General features: G+C 43.7%; 1 protein-coding gene across 1 annotated transcript in view; it reads right to left on the bottom strand.

Moving 5' to 3' along the window:
- The window catches only part of kcnh8 (potassium voltage-gated channel, subfamily H (eag-related), member 8), a gene marked incomplete at both ends in the record, with an annotated part of 73,316 nt that overhangs the window by 37,940 nt on the left and 22,312 nt on the right, over nucleotides 1-13,064 (bottom strand). The window contains one exon of the mRNA XM_080858717.1: nucleotides 1,264-1,497. Coding sequence (XP_080714843.1) covers nucleotides 1,264-1,497 — 234 coding nt within the window. The remainder of the gene's footprint in view (nucleotides 1-1,263; nucleotides 1,498-13,064) is intronic.

The raw sequence follows: 13,064 nt of genomic DNA, 5'->3' as shown, positions 1-13,064 counted from the left end.
CACACGCACACACACACACAAACAAACACACACACACACACAAACACACACACACGCACACACAATACATATACATATACATATACATACATAATACATATATACACTGAGTTGAAGACAAAAGACAACTAAAAACTAAAATGTGTTGTTGGTATCTGATTGTGTCTGAATGTGTTCTTTTCTGAATTTGTGTGTGTGTGTGTGGGGGGGGGGGGGGGGGTTAATGTCTGGATTTGTGTGTGTGGGGGGGGGGGGGGGCGGGGGGGTCATGTCTGAATTTGTGTGTGTGTTTGTATGTGTGTGTGTGTGTGTGTGTGTGTGTGTGTGTGTGTGTGTGTGTGTGTTTGTGTGTGTGTGTGTGTGCTCGTGTGATATGGTCAGCCTCAGGGGGAGTTCCATCTCACTGCACTCAGCTGGGGATGCCGTTCAGAAGAACAGAATAAAAGAGAGGGAGAGGGCGAGAGAGAGAGAGAGAGATCGAGAGAAGAACAGAATAAAAGAGAGAGAGGAAGGAAAGAGAGGGAGAGAGAGAGAGGAAAGAGAGAGACAGAGAGACAGAGAGGGAGTGAGACAGGCATACACAAATGCAGGGGAGGATAAAGACATATGAGATTATGAGATTTCTGTCATATCACTTTATATACTATACATCTCTAGCTATATCTATCTATCTATCTATCTATCTATCTATCTATCTATCTATCTATTTAGCTACCTATCTATCTATCTATCTATCTATCTATCTATCTATCTATCTATATATCTTTCTATCTATCTATCTGCCTATCCAGCTACATACAGAGATTTTCTGACAGACAGTCATTCTACCCATCCATATAATATGTTAAAATTGGGTCAGCTACCCTAGTAATGTCACAGCCTGTCTTCAGTTATACTGTATTACCCCTCAGTCTGCAGTTGACCGCCAACAGTTCTGTTATTGTCTTATTGTCTTCCAATGTGCTCACGTCACTCATGTTTTTGGATGTGTTCTTGCGCTCCGGTTTTTCTCACCTGTTTCCTCGTACACGTTCTAGATTCTCTCACCCATTTTCGTATATGGAAAATGTTCTTTTTGTTCCCACCTGTGCTCTTGAAGAACGTGTTCTAGGTTCTCCACCTGTTTTCATGTGGAACACGTTTTTGTTGTTCTCACCTGTGTTCTTGAAGAACGTGTTCTAGGTTCTCCACCTGTTTTCATGTGGAACACGTTTTTGTTGTTCTCACCTGTGTTCTTGAAGAACGTGTTCTAGGTTCTCTCACCTGTTTTATGATAGAACACAATCTCCTCCTTGAACTCGCTGCGCCCCTGAAGGGTGGCGTCGACGTGCTGGATGATGGCGTCGTCGGTCTCGGGGCCGTAGAGGAACTTGCAGGCGCAGCACTGCTGCATCACCTCGGAGCGCACAAAGCCCGTCAGCTCGCAGAAGCCATCGGAGCAGTACACGATAGGGTAGCCCTGAGACACCTGCGCATTGGCCAGGATGAAGTTGCTGTCTGTGAAAAGACACACACATACACACACATTAACACACACATTAACACACACATGCACACAGACACATGGATACACACACAAACACACGATAGGGTAGCCCTGAGACACCTGCGCATTGGCCAGGATGAAGTTGCTGTCTGTGAAGAGACACACACACACACGTACATACATTAACACACACATTAACACACACATGCACACAGACACATGGATACACACACACACACACACACACACACACACACACGCACACACACACAAACACACGATAGGGTAGCCCTGAGAAACCTGCGCATTGGCCAGGATGAAGTTGCTGTCTGTGATGAGACACACACACACACACACACACACACACACACACACACACACACACACACACACACACACACTCACACACACACATACACACAGACACATGCATACACAGAGACAGACACACAGACAAACACACATTAACACACGATAGGGTAGTCCTTTACCACCTGCGCATTGGCCAGGATTAAGTTGCTGTCTGTGACGAGACCCACACACTCACACACACACATATATACAAGCACACACAGACACACACACACAGCATGCTATCCCTGAGCCACCTGCGCATTGGCCAGGATGAAGTTGCTGTCTGTGACGAGACACACACGCATTAACACAGACATGCATACATACACACACATACACACAGACACATGCATACACACACATGCACACATTTACACAAACATGCACACATAAACACACACATGCACACATACACACACACTTGCATGTACACGCATACAAACATAAACTCACAGATGCATGAACATACACACATACCGAATACACACATACACACATACACATATACACACATACATTGTGGTTATTCGTCCTCTATTCAAAGCACACAAGTTACCGTCTGAACTCAACATGTTTAAACATTCTCTAACACAGAGATAAAAATATGACTGTCAACCTACCAACACACATACACAACCATACAGTACACACACACACACACACACACACACACACACACACACACATACACACACACACACACACACACACAAACACACACACACACACACACACACAGACACAGACATAGACACCGACACACACACCCATACATTCCCAGAGAAGACTCTCCACCCCTCTGTGTCACCTCTGCAGAACTAGTCATTCCTATCCCCGGGTAGGACTGCCTTGGATTTCCAAAAAAAATCTAATTTTATGCCTCGATACATTTCCCTATGTAGTGCATTTAATACATCTCCACCATCTGTCAGTCTGGCTGGGTAAGCTGTGTAAGGTGTGTGCATTTATTATGAATTAAATATTTACAGTATAATTAAATACATCTCCCTCTCTCTGCTCGTAGCTATGAGTCCCTCAGACGCAGGCTACACTCATGAGTCCCATGTCCAATTAAAACAACACAGAATTGAACTGCCTTGTGTCACGTCACATCCCGTAAGCGGCCATCGCTGAGCGAGGTGCTCGGCTCCCAGGGTTCTCTCCTCGGCGACGACAGACACACTCGTCTGTTTTTATTGATCATCCCTTCATTTTTAATTTATCAATTTCTCCCTCTTCTCCCTAACACCAGGGAGAGGACTCTGTCTCTCACACTTCTTCCAGATCTTCATACTGGCCCCAATCTCTGCTAACCAAGGCTGCCCTCGCTCTCTATCTCCTTATCACCAGTATCTCTATCTTTATCCCTCCCTTTCCTTCCGTCTTTATCCCTCTTTCTTTTCCTCCTTCCCTTCTCCTTCTCTCCCTTTCTTGCTAGCACTTTCTCGCTCTTTAAATATCCCCTGCCTCTCTCTTTCATCTTTCTCTCCCTTCCTCTCTATCTTCATCCGTCTTTCCTCAAGTCATTCTCTTTCTCTCTTACTGTCTGTTGTCTTTCTGTTGTTTTCTCTCTGTGTGTCTATCTTTCTCTTCTTCACGTTCTCTCCCTTACACTTTCACTGTGATCTTCCTATCCTTCTCTTTCTTTATTCTTTATCTCCCCCTCTGTCTTCCTAAGTATTGTTGTTTTTCTTTGTCCATCTGTCTTTCGCTTGTCCTCATACTCTCCCTTTCACTTATAGTGTTCTCCCTCTCTCCTTCTGTCTCTATCTCTATCTCTCTGTCTTTCGGTCTATCCTTCTCTCTCCCTGTCTTTCTGTCTTTCCCTCTCTCCTTCTGTCTCTCTCTCTCCTTCTCTCTCCCTGTCTTTCCCTCTCTTCTTTTTTCTCTCTCCCCCTGTCCTTCTCTCCCCCTCCCTCTCTCCTGCTGTGTCTCTCTCTTTCCTGTCTTTCCCTCTTTCCTTCTCTCTCTCTCCCCATCTCCCTCTCTCTCTCCCTCTCTCCTTCTCTCTCCCTTTCTCCTTCTGTCTTTCTCTTCCTCTGTCTGGCTGTCTGGCTGTCTTTCACTCTCTCTGCCTCAGGGAGGGTAACACTAGAGAGTCCTGGTTATGAGCTGTGTGTGGGGTAGGGGTGTGTGTTTGTGGGGTGTGCGTGTGTGTGTGTGTGTATCTGATGCATGAGCCAGCCACAGTGTAGTGATAAGATGGCTAACCTACACACACACATACTCACACATACTCACACACACACACACAGACACACACACACACACACACACACACAGACACACACACACACACACACACACACACACACACACACACACACACACACACACACACACACACACAGTAGCTAGAGGCAGAAATTCAATTCAATCTGGTTCCATATGCAACAGCTGACACAGGGCCAGCTGAGCTGTGGAATATGCAGACAGTGAAATGCAGTGTGTGTGTTGTGTGTGTGGGTGTCTGTGTATGTATGTGTCTGTGTGTGTGTGCGTGTGCGTGTGTGCGCGTGTGTAGGTGTCTGTGTATGTATGTGTCTGTGTCTGTGTGCGTGCGTGTGTGTGTGTGAGTGTGTGTGTGTGTGTGTGTGTGTGTGTGTGTGTGTGTGTGTGTGTGTGTGTGTGTGTGTGTGTGTGTGTGTGTGTGTGTGTGTGTGTGTGTGTGTGTGTGCAGGGACGGACTGGCCATCGGGCATACCGGGCGTTTGCCCGCTGGGCCGGGGTGCAATATGGGCCGATGGTCCCGAATTTTATTTTTTTATTTTTTTCCCCATATAATGGTCTGACCGGCTGGCCCACGAAATTAGTTCATCAGCGGCCCTACTGACACTGGGCTGGCCCAATCACATCCCCTGGGCTGACCCAACACAAACCCCTTTCGATTTGGACCTGCCTACATAATGCATTAGGACGGTAAACAGCGTGGCCCATGGCCTTGACATGCTTGACACGCGCACGCTAGTCTGCGGCCCATTGGCCGTCTTCTTGAGTGACTAGGGTCTCGTCCAATCATGTCAGCAAATACCTTCTACCTTTAGCTAAACTTTGCCAGCTCCCGTGGATGACAGTGCTGGTGGCTACAGCCAGGGAGATACGATACAACGACCTACGGTAAGCTTACTGATCATGAATTAAAACGTCTCTAAAATATGTTTGACTTAGAACCTATGTTCTATGGCCAAGTTCGTTTGCATAGCTAAATACAAGACAAGTCTGTAGCTGTTGCTAGCCCTCAGCCTACTGTACTCTGAAACAGCCAGCCGTTAGCCTACACTCTATGTTGTGTGTTTGAGTGGTGCGCGGTGCCATGTCAATTGTTCCGAAAAGCCCAGTATTCCCAAACCCTGGTATTCCGAAAATATGCCAATTTGTCCAGATACCGAATTATGATAGCCCGTTATACGCTCCAGTTTTCCCGTCCCCCCTGAAGTTCAGGGGCGTAGTTCAAACGTTAATGCACCTCATCAAGCGCGTTTCCTACAGGAGGAAATAGACTCCCTTCTAGAAAAGGGAGCAATACAGCCTGTCCTCTCGGAGACGAGAACAGGGGGTTCTTCAGTCGCTATTTTCATGGAAAATATCGACCGATCTTATACCTCCGTATTCTGAACAAAGCTTTAAAGTGTATGATATGTATTGCATTTAGATTAATTAAGACCACCACCTTAACACACAAACTCTTGTTGAACTCATACAGTAGTAGGTTCAGTGACGTGCGGTGAGACAGCTGTCTTCTGGAGCTTCTGCGAGCCCGTGAATCAATGTTTCGTTGGAATCATGATGTAACGTTGTTGTAGCGGGAATACAGCAATGCTATTTGTATTTTCTAATTGGCAGGTCATATGTATGATTCTAGACTTCGCTAAGCACTGAAGCGACTGAAACGGTGAATTTTGATCACATTCAGCGAAGTTAACAGGTAAAACGGGAGAAAAATAGGGCGTCTTTAGGCCGTCCTGCCTAAAAGTATAGGCGTCCCGTTTCTTCTTATTTTTTAGTAGACTATAGGGCAGACGCCCTGCTAGCTATAAGCCTGGTTGGTGTAGACATTCGAGATTAAAAAGGTGTGTTATCGAATTTAGTGGGCCGGTCTGGTTCAAAATGCCCGGGCCGATTTTTTGTCCCAGTCCGCCCCTGTGTGTGTGTGTGTGTGTGTGTGTGTGTGTGTGTGTGTGTGTGTGTGTTTGTGTGTGTGTGTGTGTGTGACAGAGAGAGAGAGAGAAGAGGGATGGAGGAGACACAAGATGATAACAGAGGAGGATCTGCTCCTTCTCCTTCATAGACAATGTTTTAAACATATTCTACTGGCGCCACTTCAGGTATGGCACACAAACACACACAAACACACACATGTGCATCAGAGGAGGCTCTTTCATTGAGGAAACGGAAGAAGAACCTCCCCAAACTTTTTGAGAAATGTATTTTTGTAATTGAACTGACTAAACTCCTTTAAAAATGCAGTTTCATATCAGTATTTAATACTATGCATATTATTATTTGTTTCTCTGAGCTAAAATAACATTAGCCCCCCTATCGTAACAAGAAATTACTGCACGGAGGACGTCCTCCCTCTGGCTCCTATTGAGATCAATGGAATCTGTCTCTGATACTGGCGGCTCGTGGGGCTCATTCACTTACATTGCCCAGGGGAGGAAAGACCTCCCTAGCGTCTGAGTCTGCGCCAACATCGTTTAACCAATAAACAACGGATTTGAGGTTGGAGGGAGGGGATTGGACATTAATACCGAAAGAAGTTTCCCTCTTCAACCATTCTGCAGAAGGATATCGATAACACGTCACCCTTAAAGATTGTTGTAGAAAGATTGCAAATAAAGAGGATGTGCAATGGAGAACGAAGATATTGTTCATGTTTTATTGAACAAACCGTTTCATTCATTGAGCTACAGAGAGAAGGTTAGTATCAAAACAACAGGGAAACCTGTTCCAAAATTCCAAGTCACTACCCTGTAAGCAAAATTACGTCCCCTAGACGTCCTGTAATGGTCTCTCTGAACGTTCTAAAAACGTAAATGTGTATGGTTCCCGTGACAACTTTAGGACGTTTTGCACGACGTTCCAAGACCGTCTCGAGGACGTTGCGGTGACAACTGGGAAACGTTTTCTATAGGTCCTGGGGACGTTATGCAGGACGTTGCAAGCACCTCCCGAGGGCATTGTGGTTACGTCTGGGGAACGTGTTTCTATAGGTCCTGGGGACGTTCTGCAGGAAGTTGCAAGAACGTCCTGAGGGCATTGTGGTGACATCTGGGAAACGTGTTTTAGACGTCCTGGGTACGTTATTCAAGGATGCACCGCGGACGTAGCAGGCACGACCGTTTTTGCTGAGCTAAATGAAGAAAAGAAAATAATAATACATCGCGGAGCCGTCATTTTGCTTACAGGGCGCACACACACACAAGTTCAAGTTCATTTATATTACACATTTCATATGATATGCATAGACACACACACAGACACACAGGATTACAAACTTGATTGCGGGCATGGGAATTGAACCATAAACCTTCCTATTACTAAAAGAGATCGCTACCTACTGTACTAACACTGTCTGATTACTATTGTGTCACTTTAACACGTATATCATAGTGTGAGCCAACAAACTTAGTCTTTTTTTCCGAGGGTTTGAGGAAAAGCATATTGTAGCGATCTCAGTCACTACGCATTGAGGGTTTTCCTTAATGATTCCTTTTTTAATTAACATCAATGGCACGTCACGGACAGGCAGGTGCGGGAAGGGAGGCAGAATAACTAGCCAAACAAAGAATGATGAAATAAAATAAATATGAATGCTTCTCTACTGATCTGTGCTATAAATGTAATGTCTGCATGATTCCAATACAATGCATACATAGGAAGGTATATCAAGTGTCTAGCTTTAACATTGAGCTTTCCACAGGCCTTCAAAGATGCTGCAACAGAACGTAGAGCTCACCGGTCAAATTGTCTGATTGGAATTTCTTAAGAATCCCGTCTCGCAAACACAATCTGGATTTGACAATCCTACAATGTGTAGGCCTATAAAGCAAACGTGCACTGCCCTTATTATGTTTTAAAGGAACAGGCTAATCTGCCGTTAGAAAGTTATTTAACAACACGCATATGCTGCATTTTAAATAAAGGGCAAACCCTCGGTTTCAAACGAGGAGAGAACTGAGTGAGAAGAATCCAACATGGCCAAGCAGCCTTGAAAGCTTTTTTTCAGAGGCCAAACACAACTAATGAGGGTAAACCGTCTGACGAGGATGAACCTGTAATACCTGCAGTGTTGCGTCTGAACGGGTTTCATTTTATTATACTGTCTTATGCCCGTGCGTGAGCGCGCCGGGCCGAGAGCAGTAGGCTATTGCAGACAGAGATTTGGAAAAATTATAGCTCTCACATATTGAAAATTGGAGATGTGAACTTAGTTCAAAATTTTGAATTATGAACAATTAACTGAGCTAGTTCATGTAGAAAGTGAACTTTCCAAACACTGAAGCCCTAGATGTTCGAACAGCATCACCAGAGAAAGAGCCGAAATGTCGGGCGTTTATGTCGTTATGGAGTGACAAGTTTTCTTGGCTAAGGTGCGAGGCAATTGATAGTCAAATGTAAAATGTTCCGTTAGCACTGCGAAAAGGCGACGCAAATGATTCACAAGAGGGTTGAATAATTTAAGAATCTCTGCTCTCATTGAACAGAGCAAATGACCATGTTGCGGCGCTCATTTAAACGCCACAGCAGGTTGCGATTTAAGGCCACTTATTGACGCGCATCAGACATTAATGTTTTTGTTTCCCATTTTGTAAACTTAGGAAAATAACATTGTTGCATTCTAAACTACCTGATTATGTTATTATTTAAGCTACGCAGGCCGTCAGTTTTCTTCAATAGGCTAATTTAGAAGCAGAAATAGGTTAGATATTTGGCCGGCTTATCATTACAATGTCGGGCAAATGAAAAACATTTTTCTCTAGCGGAACCTCTGGTTCAGAGAGGACCATCAGAGGACATCAAGGGGGCGTTTTGGAAGGACCGAATGCGAATGGCCCGCAGAGGACCACAGGTAAAGGTAACGGGGACGTTTTTGAAGGACGTCCTGGGGACGTGTGCTGACAGACCAAATTATAAGGTTCCCTAAAAGTCCGTTTTAAGGCTCATGCGAACGTCAGGCATGAGGACCACAGGTAAAGGTAACGGGGACGTTTTGAAGGACGTCCTGGGGACGTGTGCTGAGAGACCAAATTATAATGTTCCCTAAAAGTCCGATTTAAGACTCATGCGAACGTCACAGAAGGACCAAAGGTAGACTTGCTACGAACGTCAAAAACGTTCTGGTAACGTCCTCTAGCGAACGTTGTGGCGGGGACCAATTGGGGACGATTGGGGACCTTGCGAATGTCCTGTTAACGTCCTGGGGACGTTCCCTGTTTGCGGGGTAAACCCAATGGTAAAACCACTGCCGTTAATGCTAACTGCTATGCGAAATACTTATAGCTCACTGGTACCATAAAAAAACAATCGGCTGTACTGTTTTGTTTTTAAATCGTTCATACGCCTATTGTTACTCTGACTGTTCACGTTCAGCTGACATTCTGAATGGAAATTGTTAATGAATGTTTCAGAACGCGATGTGTTTCGTATCTATTCTAATTAGCCTACTTGTCACTTGGGCATTAGCCTCATACTAGGTTACTTTGAGTGATAGCTGGAATTATCTGGCATAATCTGAGCAGCAATTATAGGAAGTTTTTGTTTTTGCAATTTTAGAGAACAAAGATAATTTACTCAGGGTTTGTACTTTTTACATAGACAGACACATAGCCTAAACATACAAATATATTTCTGTTTAATACTAAATTTAGTAAAAATCAGTCCACCCCTAAGTGATCAATGAACATTGACCAACATTCTGAAACATCCATTAACATCCACATTTGCCACAAACAATTTTAGGCTAACAGCCCATGTTAATAGTTCTGAAATAATGTTCTCTTACTTGTTGCCTTTGTTACTTGTTGTTTAATATTGTGGAAAGGATGTTAGTGAATGATTCAGAGCATGATGCATTTCATCACTTTTGGTCTTGTGTCTTAATTTTCTTTAAAACAATTGCAGCTGAAAATAAAATTAGTCAAATAATAACCAATAGCTTTAGTAATTGAGGAGGAAAATAGGCCAAATGGTAGGCCCAAAATTTAGAATGTAGTTTTTCAAATCAAGAGTAGGCCTGATTTGACTAATTGGCTTTGCATCCTTTCCTTCTGGCCTTGTCTAGTCCAAAGACATGCTGCCTGTGAAAAGGTGAAGTCCCTCCCCCTTCTCACTTTGTTCCCCTGCACCTGTGGACGGATCCAATTGGGACTGATTGGGCCTAATTGGCCCTGGACTACCTGGTTAAAAGGTGCACCTCATTATGGTGCAAGGGACAGACTGAACAGGCTGCAGAGAAGCTGAGACAAGGTACTAGACAAACCTGTGTGACACAGTTGTACCTTGTCTGTTTTAAAGCTTTAGTTTTGTTCAGTGTATGTTTCTTTGTTTTGGGGTTGTGATTACCCTAGTGTTTGTCTTTATATTTTGGGGGTTCAAGTCCCTCGGTGTTTTGTATATATGATTTGGGGGTTTTTGAGTCCCGGTTGTAAATAAATATACGCGGTATTTTTATAAGAAACCACTGTCTCCTGCGCTGTGTGTTCTCCTGCCTGCCTGCAACCACGATCCAGAAGCCTACATCCCACATGGTGAGATGGCCGGCTCGGGCCTTTCTCACACTGCCCACAAGCTTTTTAAGTACAATGATGCCACTCTATCAGTGCTTTGTATCAATTTTATCCCTGCCTGCTATTTTGTAGTACTGTAGTCCACAAAAACACCCTGAAACAACTTGTATCTCACATACTTATGCCACCAACGGAATAAGCAGGCCAATGGCAACCAGGCGCACAGTCCTTCCTCTCTCACTTTAAAAACCACCAGCCGCCACTGATGTGCATACAGGGTTGTGGAGTAGTGGACTACATGGAATTAAAAAAGTGGTTTAAACTACATTTTGCAGTAGCTTGCTGGTAGTTCATATTTGCACAGTAATTCAAGTAGGCACATTATTTTGTTGCTATTTTCTTTGTAGTTAACAACTGAAACTTTCTGAAGTCCCTGGATACGTCCCCACTAACTGTGTTCTAACACACACACACACACGTCCCCACTAAATTAGTTCTGAAGGAGTTGCACATCAGAATTAAGGATCAGAGCTAGTAATGATTGACAATAATCATTAAGCCAATGAATCTTATATTCATTTGTATTTGTTGCTTTTAATTGGACTTCAAATGTAAGAGTTTCTGGTTGAATCTCCTGTTCTATGGCATGCCCTGGGAGAGGTGTGAGTGAATGTTTTCACCACCCCTCCTCTCTTGGTCATAGCAAAGTGTTTGTATTCCTTATACCCCCACCCCCATGAATACAGGCCTCTGAGACCTTTGCTCACAGCTGGATCTCTTAATCAGCAATTTTCCCCTGTAAACAAATGTTGTGAAGTTTCCCATCTACAGAGGTAGCAGAATGATACATATTCATGGAGGTGATGGAACTGGAAATATCGCTATTCTGTTGTTGTAAGACACTAACTCATTTTGGATGTGTACTCTGTCTGTCTCACTGAGATCCAAATGCAAACTCCAGAAACATGACTCTGCCTCCGGTCCCTTCTTCAACTTTAGCGTGCTTATTATTATTATTCTGTCAGAGGGCTATGGGGTGACAGCCTTTATGCTATGTAGGATACTTAAACTAGCACAAATAGTGATATGAGGTAGTGAGGGGTGTGTATGCTAGGGTGCAGAGAGTTGCATGCTGTGTACGCATTCGTGAGAACGTGGGTGTGTGTGTCTGTGTGTGTGTGTGTGTGTGTGTGGGTGTGAGTGTGAGTGTGTGCATGCACAGCTGCAAACTGATGATACGAGAAAAGAAAGAGCCTGTGCGCAGGTGAGAGGGGTGTGTGTGTGTGTGTGAGTGTGTGTTTGTCAGTGTGTGTGTGAGAGAGAGTGGGGGTGGGCCACAGGAAACATATGTATATGTGTACACAGAACAGGCACAGGATCTCCAGCTTGAGGGCTAGTTCTAACAAAAGATGCATTTCCACAAAATAACCTATGCTTATTAACCTATGTCTATTGCAAGTAACCTATGCAATAACGTAGGCGTTACAGTAAGACTTTGCCCTACGACTCTTCTTACACCTGTTGGATGAGCAATACAAATTCTCTGATGGAACCCAATATAGCTTCTTCTTTTTTTGTTAGTGGTTGTTTACATAGTAATTCTTGTGTGAGCATAGTTGTTGTCTGTTACAACAGGAAAACAGCAACATTCAGTTCCATCAAGGCCTAGGGCAGCGAATCTCTAACACCAATGACCAACACACTCTGCTATCAAAATATGAATCAGTCAATGTTCAAAATGAGCTGATGGTCTCCCTTCATTGTGTCTCTTATCGAGACCTAGGATAAACTTGATCACTTCGTTCCTCTGAAACTGAATAAATTATTAAAAACGGCAATGAAAAAAAATAACGTGCTGGTCTGTCGAAAAGCGGCATTAGGGCAGACAGGAGAGTTCTAGAATGGGGTTGATATCATGAAAACTGTGGGTGGAGAGAAGTCAAGAAAAAAACGGCATAATAACAACTAGAATGCGTTTCGTGAACGAACTGCGAGAGTGTGCTTGCTCTGTGACAGAGAGAACAAGTGCCTATGAATTAACATGTATTTACATCTACTCAATCAGTGTAGTGGGGCCTTCTTCCAATATATTTTAGCAAGCAACCAAGCTCAACCATTATATTTTGGCTCCACTGACGTTTAGACATATGAGGGTATCTCAGAGTTTCGTTATACTGACTTACTGAGCTAAGTGAATTGTTGAAATTGCTATCTTGGTAAAAGGAAACATCTCTGCAACAATATTAGAATGAATGCGGTTACATAGCCAGCTTTACTTAAAGTGTATTGTAAGATAGGCCTATATGTTAGACTTAATGCAGTTAGAGTTAGTCTGTAGGTGTAGTATCAAATGTAAGCAACACTTTTACTGTATAGATAGAGAGCACGTGTATCACATTGGTTTATAGTCTGTCAAATTAGTTCTAGTTATTGGTGTTCGTTGCCATACAAAGTTAGTCTTCTCTTATAAGCCTAGGTAGTACATCTGATTAGAG

This window comes from Sprattus sprattus, assembly GCF_963457725.1.
Source record: "Sprattus sprattus genome assembly, chromosome: 20".
NCBI lineage: Eukaryota > Metazoa > Chordata > Actinopteri > Clupeiformes > Clupeidae > Sprattus > Sprattus sprattus.
The sequence above is the reverse complement of the archived record's forward strand: the minus strand, read 5'-3'. Positions and strand labels throughout refer to the sequence as shown.